Source organism: Polypterus senegalus, chromosome 8, assembly GCF_016835505.1.
Source record: "Polypterus senegalus isolate Bchr_013 chromosome 8, ASM1683550v1, whole genome shotgun sequence".
NCBI classification, from domain to species: Eukaryota; Metazoa; Chordata; class Cladistia; order Polypteriformes; family Polypteridae; genus Polypterus; species Polypterus senegalus.
The window spans coordinates 95,101,561-95,119,977 of NC_053161.1; the positions used below are offsets into that span (position 1 = coordinate 95,101,561).

Below are 18,417 nucleotides of genomic sequence, written 5' to 3' on the forward strand. Positions count from 1 at the left end.
CTCCATATTTTAATATATATGACTCAATTTTATGTCACAGTGCAATTCCTCACCCCACACAAATCCACTCATTTGCAATTTTTGCAAGAAAACACTCCATGTAAAAGAACAGTCTCGAAAAAATAAACAAATAAAAAGCAGCAGCATGCAAAGTTCCCTTAGGAGCCCAAAGTCCATTGCCACAGACATTTTCATTATTAAAATGAACCCATGAGATCTTAGTAGTGTGGCCAAAGAGACTGAAGTGGCAAAACTAGACAGCTACTGGTTGCCTTCTCCTTTGGTATGATTGTTATATATAAAGTACTGAAGTAAAATACAGTAAGTCCAATTCCTTAAAGGCTGTGCTGTTAAGCTAAGAGGTCAGGAGCCCATTTGTTTGGTCACTTTGGGTTCTGATAAAGTTAGAATGGTGGATATCTTGACAGGTCATTAAATTCCTAATTTCCTATCAATTCATACTTTTCATTCAAATGAATTAAGCTACCTGTGGGTAACTCTTACACTCTTTCTTCTGGGGTAGAAGGGTGATGTTGATCTTTAAAAATAAATTTGGTATCAACTGAAGTATAAGTGATATAAAATTCTATATACACATCAGTGTCACTACTAGCACTCTTTAAAGCTGTTTGAATGACCACAACAAATCATTTTATCCAGTTTAAAACTACCGTACAGTGAAATGTTTTCTATTTAAACAAAACAAGTGCTTGGAAAGAATGTTAGCATCTGTAATAAGTTCATGTCGACCCTCCCAAATACATTTGTATAAGTTAAAACTCAAAATCAATTTATTGAACAGAAAACAAAAAAATGAAAATGGCAAAATTTGGAAGAAAGCATCACTGATGCAGTTCATCCATGTTATAAATTTTTACAAATATGCTATACTATCATTCATTCTAAAAAACATTTTTTCCTAGTATTTTTTGATCACTCGGACAACCCATGTTTTAAAAAAGGCTTGAACGTACCTAGATATTTATGTTGTATTAGTGTAAAGGTACCTCACCCATGCACTAAAATGATTTTGTTTTGTTTGTTTAGCCTCACTGCCACGTGCTACCACACAGTCCCTCTCTCCGAATTTTACAATGACAGATGAACTAACTTCCTCCCAGACGGTCAAGAACTGATGAGGTACCAATCTTACGGCTCACAATGAATGGAAAATAAATACATACACACGGACACTCATGCCTGCTCACTTCCAAATACACGCGCACAGCACAGGAGTATTTAAGGTGCAAAGGAACAATGGATTCCCTGATTTGTGTGTATAGTTTAAAAAAAAATAAATAATAAAAACAAAACTATGTGCTACAAACAAGAATATGTGAAGAGTGAGGAAACACAATTCATGAACACCAGCTAGGGATTTGTAAAAAGCCACTCATTGAAACCCTAGCGGAAACATTTGCTTGTCAAATGCAGCTCCCCACTAGATACAAAGGTAGTAAATTGAAGTTGAATTCAGAAAGGTTTATGACAAACCCAATAATGCACACGTTTTACTGGTTTCTATTTGGTAAAGCCCACACAGTTCAGCACCAAAATTAACAGGGAGGTTCAAGTAAATTAGCAATGACAAGAGATTTTTCATTTTTATACATGATCCAAATATTTGCAGCTATACTGTATATTGTTAATGGGCTGATTTTGTCTGAGTATCACACATTGCTTTGGGTTTCAACAACGAAAAATTCACAATGTATCTGTGGAAGCCCAATGCAAATACAAATAAGGGAAAATGATACAAATGTGTAGTGAATCAAAATCTGTAATATTCCTTTTCTTCGGTTATGATTTATACATTTCTATATATCGCATTTAGCCTTTTTAAATTTTTGGTGAATAAAACTCTAATTTGGCCAACATTCTTTTCATACCAATTACATCATTGTGGAACCTTAGCCTACTGAAACCCTTAAATGTAAACATTCAAAGAAAATAAATACTAATAAAAAAACTCCTGGGGTAGCAATTCTGGTTTTCGTAGTTGTAAAACCTCCAGATCATTAAATTATGTTTATTTTATTTTATTTTTTTTCTTTAAGCACATCAAACCACAATAAAATGAAGCAGCTTTCCCTTCACATTTCATTCTCAGGATCAAAGAGCCCACACATCAGCCCTTGTGGGAACATCTACTTTTAGATGGATCAATGTTCACTCTTGTTCTTGGGAAAACAGCAAAGAGCTTTCCCAGGAGAAAATGACACGACATATGGACATGACCTTTCTTCGGATTCCTGGGACAATTCCTTATGTTTCTGTCAACTTTTCTTCAATTTCTGTCAACTTACAGTTTTTGAAAATAATTTGGCAGGACCTTGAAATGTATGCAGTATGGGGCCAAGTTCTTCTCTCTGTGGTCATGATGGGTAATGTCTTGATCCAGCTAGGAGCCAGAGCAGCACAAGTTGGATTCCAATCATGGACCAGAGTGATGGACTCAATCCAGAGACACCACCACAGTCCCTATAATCCTCCTGTTATCAAAGTTTAAAAAAAAACAGCATGTTACTAAAAAGAACAAGCTCACAAAAAGGGGCAATGGGTTTATTTAAATCATTTTGCCAAATATTATAGATCAATCAATGGTTAACAAACCCTGTCGTGGACAGCCACAGTGGCTGTGTAATTTCATTCCAGTCATTTAAGAGCCTCTATATTAAACCCTTGCTGAACTGGACTCCTTGTTTAGTGTGATTTTTGTTTTCTTAGTTTTGGTTTTCTTCCATGCATGAGTGCATATTTGCCTTTTTATTGAAATCATCGGTCTCATTTTGGCCTCTTCATTTTGTATCTTCAAGAACTGTTATAAATAAGCAAGTTTTTGATGCACGACATACCACTGTTAATGATAGAGACTTGTCATTCAAACCAGTGTCTGCTCATTTGAAAAAAATGAGTGATCTAATCAAACTTGTACACAGTAAATACAGTACTGAGATGTGCGAAACAATAAAATTAAACTTATACAACAGAGAAAACCAAACTGTAATGTGCCAGGTTATTATGAACACAGAAACAGAAAAACAAGGAGTATAATTGGACAAGAGTTTCATTCCAGCACAGACTGTGGTCGTCAAGCTGGTAGCGGCACCTTATGGCTCTCCAGAATTAAAAATAAATATTAACTTATGTTAGACTATTAAAGCATACTATAGAATAATGTTTTCTCTTAACCCCAATCAGAACCATTACTAATTACATCACTATTTTGTAGTAGCATTAGACCCATAAAATATTAATAATAAACTGGTTGGTGTTACTATCACATGTAACTTAACAAAACACCTGAAATAGAAAGGGTCACTACAGAAATATTTTACGCATGCATAACACTTCATTTACAAGAGTAGAATTATTAAAAAAAAAAAAATTTACATTAAGAGTATATATATATATATATATATATATATATATATATATACCTATTAAATTAGTTAAAACATATCAGAAACTGCTTAAAAAATATGAATGAATGTAGCTTAGCTTAAACCAATAAAGTTTATCCTGAACGATGCGTTATAAGGAAATTCCTACCATGGATCTGCTTCAGCAAAGTGTAAGTAAACACAAAGTTTATTACACACCTCGATTTAGGGAAAAGCTGGAATGAAATTACCATAAAACTAACAGACATTTTAGATGTTTATTAATAAAAAGTAATCAAACCATGAGATGTGACCTTTCTGTTAATGTAAGCAACTCTTGTTAGTGCTACATGCCTTTAAATTTTAAGTACTATCTTATGGTTATTACTCATTTGTTTGAAAATAAAAACAAAACCCAGATGCAATGGTTTCCTTATGGAAAACTTCCTGTTCTATCTTAAATAAAAAAAACAAAATGGAAAGAAAATAACTGACCCTTTACACCACATGAAAACTTGCAGTAAAATGAAGAGAGGAGTTGACGCCATGGCAGTGGCACGACTTGGTGTGCATATAGGCTCATCCTATTAATAACAGGCATAAGTAGCGAGTAGGAAACGAAGAAAGAAACACAAGAGACATACGAGATGAGAAATCATGCAGTCTTTTCGCTAGCAGTTAGCAGAATTAATGAGAGAAAGAGAGAAAGAGACAGAAAAAGATCATTCACTTATAGCAGAGAGTTAGAGTGAGTACCACAAAAAAAATTAAAATTTACACCATAACACAGTTAAGGCCAGCTCAGCAAACACATGAAGCTGGTGAGCGAGAAAAGATTTTTCACACAAAAAGGTTCATTTCTGTTTAAAATTTCATATATAGTAGTAATAACATTTTGCATGTTATTAGAAATATTTAATTCGAATCATGGGTATTGCTGTTGATGCATTGAAATCCCAAGGTTTTCCTGTTAAGTACTGTTTCTCATAACCCCAAAATTTGCAAGTTTCCCATAGGCGTCGCTCTGGTTTCTGCCAGTTGCTCAAGGACGTACTTGTATGAATGAGTTTTTAAAGTCTTGCAATGGACTTGATTCATTTTCTAAGTGCAGAAAATTAAGTAGCAGCGTATACCAGGTCTGAATAATGAATAATAGGGTTTGGTCACTGCCCAGTTCTCAAAGTACGTCCTCAGATGGGAGTCTGTAAAACTTCAAACACCTACTCGCTCATATTCTTTAAAGTATCGAATGAAATCACGTCAAATTAAACACTCATTCTACCTTACTTTCCTGAAACACACTAATGAGTCCTCACTTGGAGTACTGTGTATAGTTTTGGTCTCAATATTATATCAAAAAAGACGTGGCAGTACTAGAGGAAGTTCAGAGGAGGACAACTAGGCTTATTCCTCAGACGTATGAACTATAAGGAGAGATTCAAGGAACTGAGCCTTTTTAATTTAAGTAAACAGAGATCATGAGGTAAAATGATACACATTTTTTAAGAAAAAACACAGGGACATGGTTTGAACTCTTTTAAGGGCAGATTTCACACAAATGTTATAAAGTTTTTTTTTTAATGCAAAGAACCACAGAAATAAGGAACAGTAGTGTGGTGGAGAGTAGGACTGTAGAGACTTTATGACAACTTTATACTATTTTGGACATTCAAGGTGCATAGGATGAACAACCTTATTTGGCTGAATTGTCTGTTCTTGTCAAAATTTCTTTGATGTTTTGTATCAGTTGAAATTAAGGCAAAAGTAGTCTCTTCTATTAGCAGCACTAACAACGTGTTGCCGTCATGAACCTCCAGGATCTAAGTTTGACAATCTGATGTACAGCAAGTTAGGTTATGTACATACATAATTATCCCTTAAATATAGACACACATACATTCTCAGGACTGATTAATCCACTTCAGGGAGGTCACAGTCCATCCTGGCAGCACTAGTTACAAGCAGGAAACCACCCTGGTCAGACTGCAGTCATATTTCACATACAGGCCATATTAAGTTACCAATTAACCTAGCCTGCACGACTTTGGGGAGAAAGGAAGGGAAACTAAGATACTTGGAGGAAAACGCATGTATATACCTGTACAGTATACAGATACTTCCTCCATACTTGTTCTATTCAGACTGTCCAAGGCCATTACTTCTCTGTCAGCATTCTTGACTTTTCCAGTATGGTGCTCAAAGTGGCACATATTGACAAAATAAGATTGAAATGAACAGAGGTTGGCTACAGGTTAGCATTTTTATAATCACAATGGAGAACACACTTGTATCCAGGCATTATGTCATTCTTATTAAGTTATCCTCCTAACCTTTCACATACCTGTACAGTAATGAGGGCAGAACCATTTTGAATAAAAGTAATTAAACACTAATTTGTTCACATTCAGGATTTTAACTTTACCATTGCATGAATGTGCAGTAAGTTATCTTGATGCATAAAATAGGATTTTTTTCTCTGATTTTATTCAAAATAATGAAATCTGTAAGTGATCACCCTTTTTGTGTGAAAACTCAGAATACATATTAATTCAGAAGACAGATAAAAGCAGCCAAATTCAGGTTAATTATTGCACATTAATAGAGTATGACACAATGCATGTGTACTAAGAGAAAAGAAAGCAAATCTAATAATTATTTACAGGAAAAAAACTATCCAAAACAAACTCAAAATGACCTTGCTGGTATAAATACAGTGCTGCAACTATTTTAAACAAATGACCAAAATGGTCTCTGCATCTTGTTACTTACTTTCTCATCATAATCAAAGCAGACATCTGGTCCTTTTCTGTACCGTGGGGTTTTGGCCAAGATACATGGATCTGGGCCTTGGGCTGAATATCAACAATTAAGGAAATAATTGATTCTTTAATTATTTAATAAGAAATATAACACATAACAGTAATAATGCATTAATATATATGTAAAAATTGTAGCACCTAAAAATGACAGCCTGTATATTTTATTTATAATATGTGCATTGCAAACACAAAAGAAATGACAGTCTTCACCAAGAAAATTTCAGAATGTCTAAAAAAATTGTGCTGGCCAAAAAGGGAACATGGGCATCTTTGTCTATTCCATAACAAGCGTCATTTCTATATTTGATATATTTCTGCTACCTTAATTCTAAATTAGATATTTAAAGTGTCAGTTTTAAGGGTCAGTGTTTAATGATTATTTGAGAAATCCACATATCATATCATATAACTATCAATGGTTAGCAATAATTCTAAATGTTTTCAGTTCAACACATCATAATTGCTCTGCTGAAGCAGAAAAAACTGTAAGGTACTGAGAATAGGGACGAGAGGATGAAAACCAAAATCAAAATAAAAAAGGAAGAAACAAACTGGCCAAAGTTTGTAACTGGAGACTCAACTTCACGAAATAACAAAGCCAAGACTTTAAACCAAAAATGTACTCAAAAAAGCAGAGTGAAGGAATCTTCAACCAGGGGAACTTTACAAAGAAACACACCAGCTCTTTCAGAATCCACAACCTCAGGAGACTAAGAAGTGCATGGTGTTATAACTTTGCAAGGAGAGAGAAAAAAAAGCGTTAGCACATACCATGTCAGTTAAAAAGGTTGCCTCTGAAACATTGCGAATCATGTATGTTCCATGAAATTCTTGGCCTGGTCTTACTTGCCCCTTCTTGTGTCTTCTTTCCTGTTAGCGAGCTTCACCACAGCCTGTCCACCTCATGAAGACAGAGCCCATTCGCACTCAATGGTGAATATGTCATTCAAAATAATTAGTACAACAGGCCTTCTCTTATGGCACAGATCGTTAAAAACATCTAAAAGACTATCCTTGGAAGTGGTCATTGTTTTATATATGCCAACATCCACATATATTTACTTATGATACAGTTTAGTGAGTAATATGAACTAGAAGACTCCAGAAGGTATAGAATTTATGTTAAACCATTTCTTTGAGAGTGCATCATGGTTTCAAATATCCTTTCTTCATCTGAGGATGACAATCTTAGTTTGGGTTATTTAAAGGATACATGTCTGCTCAGCTTGCATCAAGAGGCTGGAATCACAGGATAGGCAGGTTTCTTTGCTATCAACGATCAGAAATACCAGATTTGTATTGGACAGCTTTTCTGCATGGTATAATCTGTAAAAGAATGAATCAATAATATTATAGAGAGAAGACACAGAAAAGCAGAATATGCTTGTAATTCCATTGAATATTGACAACAGTAACTATTCATTTTCAGTGATTGTGTTTTGAACATATAACAGTCTAACACACAGTGCTTCTGTACGTATCATGCATATGTTGCTCTATGCACAGTGTTAAAATGCAGTTACTATAGCAGTCATGTAAGTAATGTGAGGCTTGCTGTGTGAACTACAGAGACCCTTCTTTATTTCTGCCATTTAGGTTGCCTTTAGGCTCGTTTGGAGTGGCCTGAAGTTCTAGGATTCTGTACAAAGTGGAGACGGCCTGCAGCAGGCAATTAGGGCAAATGTGATATCTGAAGTCCAGGATGGGATGAGTGGCCAGTTGGCCTATGTTTCCAGACGTAGGACTGTATGAGTTTGAGTTGTAATTGATTTTGGACCATCCGGGGATTTATTTTCTCCGGGAATGATGCTGACTGGAGTTTTCATTTTCCTTTCATCCATTGCCAGCTTTCCATATCTGAATGACAGTATTAATGGGTATAGATTGTTACGATCCATTTATGGTAATCAGTGTGAAATTACTTTGTTTCACTTTGCGTTTAAGCTAGCCTGTCATTTTATGTGTACACAGTATGTATTTTGTAAAATTTTCAATTTGTATGCTGGCTGTAAACTTGCTAGAGAGCTGAGCCTCTATACTTGGTGAATAGTGCGCTACAAAAAAAAAATGTTTAAATGTTTAAAGAGGTTCCACTGCAGTCATCAAAAATGAGAAAATAAATCAAAAAAAGCATGCATATAATTCCAGTAGATGAAATTCTACAAAAAAAGGTTTCTGTTCACCTGTTTTCTTCATTCATTATTTATTATATAATACATTTTGAGAATGTATTTCTTGATTTTTCGATAAACTAAGAACTACAGCAATGCACATTTTTGTTTTCACGGTAAAATTATAAATAACATGAAATTCATTAAAGCCATTATACAGCTGCATATAAACTGTCAGCTCAAAGTACAAGGTAATATCAGAATTAAAAAAAAAAACGCACAACACAATACTAATGGCTTTCACTCTCCATAAAACACAGCCTTCTGCTCAGATATCTTTTGACAAATTGACAAGAACCATGTTTCAGCTTTTAAAATAATATGAAGCCTTAATTTTAATTATGAGAAGACCAAGTTACTTCTGTAGTTAATTAAAAAAAAACTAAACTTTTCAAAGTTTTCATTTGAAAGGTTTAAATTATACCATGGTGCTTCTTAACTGCATGTCAATGTAGATCACTTCTTAAATATTAACTCTAAAATATGGTGCATCTTTAGACCTACAGAATTTATATGTCTTTTACTTCATCTGCCAGATGTTTGTCCAAGAGAAGTATGTAACAATGATGGAGAACACCAATGGAACAACTTTAAGGCGTATTCCAAAATTAAAAAGTAATCAGTTCCTCAGTGGAAAAAGGTTAATATGGCCTAGTGCACTCTTAGAAGCTGATTCAGCTCCCTGAACCATCATCAATACAGTGTCGACAATCTTTCAGTGGCAATGAGGTCTGAAAAATGTAAGAATGCTAAAGTGACACCCTGCAGCTCCATAGAAATTTGCCCATATACTTTTTCCTGAACTAACTTGATGTGTACAACTGAGCTGCATGGTGCAGAAGAAAGCCTTGAAATTCTCCATTGCTGAAACAGTGGAGCACAGTCCATAAGACAGGGTTCCTGTGGCAGCAGGAGTGCAGTATCCACCATGTTGATCTCTGCCAGCTCCCCTTTTTATCTGCATAGTGAACTGCCCTGATAAGAGTGAGCTGCTGAAGTACCAGAGTAAGAGGTGATCATGTGTATTTAAAAAACATCATTCAATCACTAGAATCATTAGATGTTGTGCCAAAAAAATAACGAAAAATTAAAAAAACAAAAACAAAACACATTCAGAATAGGCATCTTAGTAATAATAGCAGCAGCATTATTGTCATGTACAGTGAAATTCTTAATGGCATGTCCAACCAACATTTAACACATATAATATAATATAATATAATATAATATAATATAATATAATACGCTACTGTGACTGTTCATTTGTCCGTCCAGGATTTTAAATTACCTGTAGCTCGGAAACCGTTTGACCGATTAACCTGAAATTTGATACACATATACTACATGACGTCTACTATTTGCTTTTGGGGTGATGATTAACCTCCAAGGTTATTCCTCATTTTATTTTTATTTTATTTTATTATACGTAGAATCAAGTCTCGGCAGTGGCCAGCAGGGCGGATGTGCAGCGCATGCGTATGGGCGTTGTTCTTATTCCTACCACCTTTGCCATCACTTCCCCTACTTCTTCATATCTTAAATCATTCTTGAGGCAGATATTAAACTTAAGGGGCAGCTTAAGTGAAAAATTAAAGAAAAAGTACTAAGTAATTACAACACAAACACTGACTTAATCAGTTTTAACACAAAAAGACTGAGACGAAAGAAGAGAAGAAGTGGGCCACTAGGGTGGAGAAAAGAAGTGCTGCTCATCAACCTCTGAGCAAACAAATGCTAAACATACAGAGAAAGAGTATGAAAACTATGAATGCTCAAGTCAAGTGTATTTATTGCACATTACTGTGCAGTGCTCAGTTACTGGTATAATATAATATAATATAATATAATATAATATAATATAATATAATATAATATAATATAATATAATATAATATAAGAATACCTGAGATAACATAGACAAAACACAAACGCTAAAAACAGAGCCTGGAGAACACTAGGACAGGTGGATGTGCACAGATCTGAGGTAGATCCCTTATTTGGGATTCACAAGCAAATCTCATCTCTCCCAACTGGGACCCAAATGTGCTAGGAGAGAAGAGTATCCATTTATCTCAAAGACAATCAGAGGGCTAGGAGCTCAAAGCTTAAGCTCTGAAGTACTAGCGGAAGTAACACTTTGAATGAGTAGACATCATTTTTATAAAATACAATGCACAGAAATGGTAAATCAATAGCTTTCAAAATATGTTAAAACTATTCTGGTTCTGTTTTTTGCGCCTTGCCCTGTAAAGTGTTTTTGGCCCACTGCACACGTACTAAATGGAAATGAAGGGAAAGGAAAGGATAGGAGGAAAGACTGAAGGAAGTCCTTTCAGCCAAAGCAAACTGAGAGTGTAATAATATCTTGTTGAATTGTTCTATAGTGTAAATTCAGGAGGATCCTAGTTATTATTTTAAATAAGTTGGGATGTCTGGAAGTTAGTGAAGAGTAAAGTTTACACAAAATGTTGGCAAAAACAGCTTTTCACTTAGTAAAATTGTACATTTGCAGTATGTAACCCAGCTGCTTCCAAATGTGGTTGAAAAGTGCTTTTAGTCTGTGTGTCTTAATGATTTTATACATATTAAGCCAACAGGATCTGTTGCTGTGAATGGTCTGTTCTGTCCAAATTATTTTCTTGCATTCATACGTTATTGAACTTTAATGTGACTTCAAGAAGCTGAAAATGACTTGATGCCAATATCCTTGTAAAAGTTAAAACGTCTAGATGGATGCAAGTTGGTCAGCTGTAAAAGCTTTAGGAATTACTGTGAAACAGGTCACTTTAAAACAGATTGGGGATTTTATTACTCCGGTGGGTCCTCAAAGGGGCCAGCCATGCCGCTTAGGAGCACTTCACTCCTTTAGAGGAGGTCTGTTTTTAGTTCCTTGGTCAACCTAAGTTTTTTTTTCCTAGGCAACAATGTTTGAAGTATTGCTTCAGTGAAGTAATTGCCAATCATTTTTTGGGTCATTATAGGTCATAAAAATGTCCAGGAAGATTACAGAGTGAGTGAGACCACTTAAGGGGGGCGCTGCATTGGCATAGTTTTAGTAAAAGTGTGTTAATGCATGTAGTATCTGGATTGCCATATGAGTTCTGACAGTGAAGGCATATGATTGATGCCAAGGACAGACAGGCTGAAGTAAGTCAGCATTTATAAATGTCCAGTAAATAACAGCCTTTAAGAGATTAGGTTTTTAAAAGATGATGCACGGCCAGATTTTAAAGTTGAAATATCCATCAAGTCAGAAACTAACTTTGGATAGTATACAGGGGACCTTCATGAAATCACCCAAAGTAAAACTCACTCATACTGGTTCATTTTAGAATCATCAATTACCTTAACAAGTGCATTTTTGGGATGTGGGTAGAAACATGGACAAAGCCCAAACAAACCCAGGTAATGAGCGCTAGTGTTGTGGAGCGGTGAAGCTCCAAGTAGTAATGTCCATCCATCTACTGAATGAATTCTTTTAATCTATGCTTATTCACATGCCCACACTCCTACATATGCTGCCAGTTTAGAGTTTTTTTTTTCCTCCAACATCTCATACAGACATAAAGAGAACAAAATTCAATGACTAGACCTGGGATTAAAACCCAGTTTCCTGGAGCTATGATGCAGCAGTGCTAACCACTATACTGTTTGCTGTAGTTTTCTTTTGTTACCTGTTTTAAGCTGAGCACTGTATGTAGATACATTTATACAAAACTTGGCTAATGGCCTCCTCTACACAGCTTAATGAAAAGGGTGACGCTCAACTGCAATAAATGCGTACATGGAGGAAGTTGTCCTTGCAGACTATTTAAGAATTTGTGCTCTGAAATATTCTAGATATTTCTGTTGGCAAGCATGGCTTAAGAGCTTTTGCTACCTAGTACTAGTCAGTAGGAGGTCTTCTTTCATAGACTGATGAGGTAAATATTACTGTTTCTTTAACTTCCAGCTCTCCATTTGTAGAATAGTTTATCATATAGTGAATTTGTGGTCTGAGTGGTAAAGTGGTTGGTGATGCCACCTCTCAGATGCAAACACGCTGGCATTGTATCCTGGATATGTGGAGTTTGCACACTGTCTCTGTGTCTGCATGTTTTCTCTCTATAGTAGTTTTCTTCTGACATCCCAGCGCCAAGTGAGTTAGACTGGTTAGTGATGTACTTTGCTGTATATGGCAGAGTTTGCTTTTGCAGTAGACAGGCACCCTGCACATGGTAAATCCTGACTTTAGATTTACTGCTGTTGAAATAAGCTACTAAATGGGCTTGAAAATAGGGCAGTGGAATTGTAAAGCACATTTCAATAAATGTCACAGGTAAACACATTAAATGGAATTCATCTTGTGGAAAAAGTGCTATGTCAAATACATTTGTGCTGTTTTTTTTATAGTGTCACACATGTGTGCATAGTAGGCAGCTAAAGGGCCTGAATGAAAGTAACACCATGCCAGACCACGGGGAGGCGATGTGCACTGACCCTTTCTCTCACTTCTCTGCAGACCAGTTACGAGAAATTCCCCCTGGCCATGATGACCTCATTTCTAGTTCCGACTCCAATTACGTCATTTCCACTGGTCAGCCTTAAAACCGCCATTTTTTCCGTACCTAATCAGTTCTGTGTTGGACTCGAACCTGTACACATCTGTACAACCAGTTTATCCTTTTGCAGCCAGGAATATTATACAGGTGACTGCCCCAAGCCTTTTTTTTGGCTTCTTTATTTGTCTATCCTTGACAATAGAAACTAATAGTAGCGGGAATATTAGTAGTTACAGCTGTAATGTCACATGTACAGAGTATAGTGAAATTCTTACTTGTAGGTCCAAACAACTCAAATAAAAGTTTTCTAGATAAGGGCTGTTCGGTCCCTGCACAACCGGCGTCAGAGCCTGGTCCGCATTGCCGGCAGTAAGTCAAACACGTTTCCAGTGAAAGTTGGACTCCGCCAGGGCTGCCCTTTGTCACCAATTCTGTTCATAACTTTTATAGACAGAATTTCTAGGCGCAGCCAGGGCACTGAGGGGGTCCGGTTTGGCGGACTCAGGATTGGGTCACTGCTTTTTGCAGATGATGTTGTCCTGTTTGCTTCATCAGGCCATGATCTTCAACTCTCTCTGAATCGGTTTCCAGCTGAGTGTAAAGCGGCTGGGATGAGAATCAGCACCTCCAAATCCGAGACCATGGTCCTCAGCCGGAAAAGGGTGGAGTGCCCTCTCAGGGTTGGGAGCGAGTTCAAGTATCTCGGGGTCTTTTTCCGGTTTGAGGGAAGAATGGAGCGTGAGATCGACAGGCGGATCGGTGCGGCGTCCGCAGTGATGTGGGTTCTGCATTGGTCTGTCGTGGTAAAAAAGTAGCTGAGCCGTAAGGCAAAGCTCTTAATTTACTACTCGATCTATGTTCCTACCCTCACCTATGGTCATGAGCTATGGGTAGTGACCGAAAGAACGAGATCGCAAATACAAGCGGCTGAAATGAGTTTCCTCCGCAGGGTGTCTGGGCTTTCCCTTAAAGATAGGGTGAGAAGCTCAGTCATCCGGGAGGGGCTCAGAGTAGAGCCGCTGCTCCTCCGCATCGAGAGGAGTCAGATGAGGTGGCTCGGGCATCTGATCAGGATGCCTCCAGGACGCCTCCCTGGTGAGGTGTTCCAGGCACGTCCAACCGGGAGGAGGCCCCGGGGAAGACCCAGGACATGCTGGAGGGACAATGTCTCTGGCCTGGGAACACCTTGGGATTCTCCCGGAAGAGCTGGAAGAAGTGGCAGAGGAGAGGGAAGTCTGAGCATCTCTGCTCAAGCTGCTGCCCCCGCGACCCGATCTTGGATAAGCAGAAAAGGATGGATGGATGGATGGATAGATAAGCAATAATATATTGAATAAGAAAAATGATACATTTTAAGTGATAATTCAGATTATTAAGTTATTCCAAAAGGAATAAAGTGGCTATATTAGTATGTCAAGGATAGAATGGACAGTGTAGTTTAAACTAACTAATGATTATAATAGTTGTAAAGTAGAATGAAAATCCTATCTGCTCAATTAGAATCTAAAATTGTACACTCAAGAACACTATGGAAAGCACAACATTCATTGAAAATCACTCGTGAAGAAGGAGGAGGCTGTAGGACAATTAAAAATGTTTATCAGATGATGCTGGCAATTATCCAAGCAAACATCATAAAAAAGTATGGAGCAATATACACCTTTAAATCCATGTTGCCCTGACAACAGTCACTGTGGTAACAGAATATTAAAATAGTAAATCAAACAGGTGTTACCTGGAACAATTTCCACAGTCCAGAAATCCATTAAATGAAGTATTGTTATCGTCAAAGAAATATTGTGTTTGTTCTGTAATGCAACTCTGTTTTGACATCGCTGATGACATTTCATCTTCAACATCCGCTGTGAGGGCAAAAGAAACACAGGCTTACAGCTTAAATTCAAGAGCAACTATGCTAAAAGGCAGTGGCAACACTTTGTTTTACAAAAGAGGCACATTTTATATGGAACATGCTGATTTACTGGAGGAACAGACTGTCGAAACATATCCCAATTATAGCAGTAAATGATATCCACTGTGTTTACATTTTTCTCTTTGTTGAAGAACTGTAATATGTTTCTGTGAATAAAATGAATAGAATTTCAAAGCATTTTAACTCTGCTAAGTCAGACTTTGAATTATATTAGCAGAAATGCTATAAAATAATAATAGACATGAGTTAAGAAATTATATAATGAGAAGGAAATGGATGTCCCCAACGGACAAAGCCAGGGGTATTCTTCCTGGAGCATTTAAGATTAAATCATTACACTCTGATTAACAATATAATATTGAACATTTCTTCACATTATTTTATAATTTATTCTTAAACAGAATTATAATAGTGTTTACTATAGACTGATGTTACAAAGTAAGGAATTTGCATGCCTTGCATATAATAAAAGTAAACCTTATATTATTACCTCACAAATTTAAAATAATACAAGTCAGATTTTGACTAAGTGTAATAAAAACAGAAGTTATTAACCTACGACCCCCCTCAATTGGGCATGCGGCCCAGTCAAGGTCCTCGAAGGTACTGGAACACAATCACAAATCATTTGCATTGGTTATTTCACCACACATTAATGTTTAGTGGATGTTTAACACCACATTATATGTAATTTATTCATAACTTGCGTGTCTGTCAGATTAATTTATTAGAACATTTTACAAAGCCACATGAGGTACTTCTAATTGTGTGTTCTTCCCCTGCACACCATGACCAGGAAATGCAAATAGTAGACAATTAGGAGGTGCAAAAGACATGGTGTGTTCTAAATATGGAGCAAGAGTCAGAAAACTTAAAGATTAATTGAGCTGTGTGTAAAATAAGTGTTAGCAGTATGAAGGAGGCAATTCAGTTTGCTGTTTCTCCTCATGTTTGCTGACATCTGTACAGGCAGCATTTGCTATCTGCTGCCTTAGTGTACTACTTACCTCTATAAGAAAAAGGTTAGGGGGGGTGGGATGTGTTGATTTTTTCTTACTTATTATAAAAATTTGTTCTATGCTCTTTTTCATTATTTATAAAGATTTGATGTCAAATCATTTTTAAACATGATGATGTCATTACCAGTTACTCACTTATTGTGTATAATCCTAATATTTAGTGTTCTTTTTTATGGAAATATGTTGATTTCTTACAGTAGTGTTATAGTAGTGTTTAAACAGAGAGCAGAGTTTAAAAGCCAACAAAGATCATAGATGTAAGCAATAATTATTTTATTGTGTATCAACTTGAATATTCTGTAATAATTATCACAGCACAATTCAGAATATAGAAGGTATATGACTCATAGTAAAGTTAAAAGTGGTGAGTGAATCTACAAAAAAATTTAACATATTAAAATTATTTTCAATTTTGAACAGGCACAACGGCCATCACAGAGCAATTAATTTAAAAGTAAATTTAACAGTGTACATGCTGTATATACTGTATAATATATTATTATTTCACTATAAAAGTTATAAGAACTAGATAACACAACCAATCTTGTCAGTGGGTAAGTAAGGAACCGTGAAAGAAATTACTGCAGAAAAGACAGCTCTATAACGTCTATAAAAAACAATGAGGGCAGCAGCTGAAGGTTAGAGGGAGACATATTATTAATAATGTAAGACTCACCTCTAAGACTGTTTTCAGTATTTTTAGAGATTGAGTCATACAGTAAGTAAAGTGTATAAAAACAACACTACCGAATAAAAAGTTACAGAATAGAATAAAAACTGGAAAATACTGCTAGGATTAAAAATACTAACATAAAAGTCATTTGGATCTAGGTCTGCAACCAGACATTCCTTTTTCAAGTATTTATTTTAAATTTCAAAGTATTCTCTTTTGCAGTTAGATGAGTAATTTGGAGAACAAATTAAAAAAAAGTGAAGATGATCATAGAAATAAAAAATAACAATGATCCTTAAAGTCTGAAGATGACAAACAAGATTTATTCCATGACTACAGCCTACACATCATGAAGAAAGAGCTTAATCCTAGTAATGTTTACATCTCGAAGGAGTTCACTGAATTTAATTAAAAATCAATTACTTGACAAGAGCATGAGGGCACAGATAAAAGGTTATTTACATTTCAAAAAATGCTACAAATTGTTTCTGTTCTCATCCGCGTATTAGAAAGTTTAATATAGTAACCGATTATATGTCTTCTCACAATCTACAGCATGATGACTGTGAGCAATAACTTCAATTTAACTCCATTTTTATGAGGGAAGTCAAAAGGCAAATAAAAGAAACACATTTTGCTGACCTATAACAGGAATGATTATTCACAGTTCAGCGTTACAATAGTGTCAACTCACCTGCTTCAAGGAAATTTGGAAGAGTAAAGCTTACAAATAACTGCTGAAGTATTGACCTAAAAAAGATAACACATACAAATGTGAAACTGAATAAAATGTAGACACATTAGTACTGCAGTACATGCTGGAAAGCCATTTCATTCCTGACTTCTATAGTAGCAGCTACTTTTAATGGTCTGTAGAAGAAATACCATCCAAATACAGGAATAAGACACACACTTTTATAGTACACTGTGAGTCTCTTACAATACGTCTTGTATTGTACATCACCAAAGCCATTACACTGTATATTGAGCTTGCACACAAACATGAAAAACAAACATCAACTTCATGCAAACATTTGAAGGCCCTGAAAAACAATAAACAAAATTAATAAATTGTGTCTGTCTATAGAAGGTTATTTATATTTTTTAAACGAATCTCTCTTCTTTAAACTACTGAACTCATTTTGGTATGGATGAGGTGACTTATTTGTGGCCAAAACTCTTTATGATAACTTGTAGAGGCTGAAAGTTGACATACTTGTTAATGTATCCCTGGACCACAAACAAGTCTCTGAAAACCAGTGTTTTGTATAATTTAATAAATTAGATGTTAAAAAAAAAACATGGCGTCAAAACACGTTCCCTTTGATTAAGCTGTAAATCCTGCTTTAGTGGTAAACTTATTCAGTACACTAGAAGAAACTCATTTTTTAAGAATTTTTATGAATGACATTCTCAGGTACTAATGACTAATAGATAACAGTTATAAATGCGATTCTCACAATAGCCATATTTACTCCTAATCCTCCTTGTCTATAGTGGCTCACTGTCTCCAAAACTAATTTAAACATGTAAATACTCATTAACACTGCTTACTCAAATTTAAATCTTTTATAAATCTGAAATCTCCTGATAAAAAAAATCAACCTTCCTTCACAATTCTGAAGGCTACTTTATCATTGTGAGTTCTACCCTGGAGAACTCTGTTCCTATTTCTGGTTAAGCTCCCTCAAGGATCTTTCAAGAAATATCTTTTTTGATCTGGCAGTTTCCATTATAATGTCATGGGGAACCATGGCCTATCCCAGCCGTTTTGATTACAAAGTGGTGATCAACTCTGTACTTTGTACACTTTATTGGCATAACAACATCAGTTGAATGGAATAAACACAAACATACAACACAAGGACACCAGGTACT

General features: G+C 35.8%; 1 protein-coding gene across 4 annotated transcripts in view; it reads right to left on the bottom strand.

Annotated features, from left to right (window-relative positions):
* Positions 1-683: 683 nt before the first annotated feature.
* Positions 684-18,417, bottom strand: part of LOC120534138 (voltage-dependent calcium channel subunit alpha-2/delta-1) — a 690,895-nt gene continuing 673,161 nt past the window's right edge. For all 4 annotated transcript variants that reach the window (XM_039761461.1, XM_039761460.1, XM_039761459.1 and 1 more), the window contains 5 exons: positions 17,234-17,289; positions 14,650-14,776; positions 7,416-7,528; positions 6,153-6,235; positions 684-2,492 (listed from right to left, as the gene is read on the bottom strand). In XM_039761461.1, the coding sequence (XP_039617395.1) occupies positions 2,376-2,492; positions 6,153-6,235; positions 7,416-7,528; positions 14,650-14,776; positions 17,234-17,289 (496 nt within the window). In that variant the 3' untranslated portion in view covers positions 684-2,375. The remainder of the gene's footprint in view (positions 2,493-6,152; positions 6,236-7,415; positions 7,529-14,649; positions 14,777-17,233; positions 17,290-18,417) is intronic.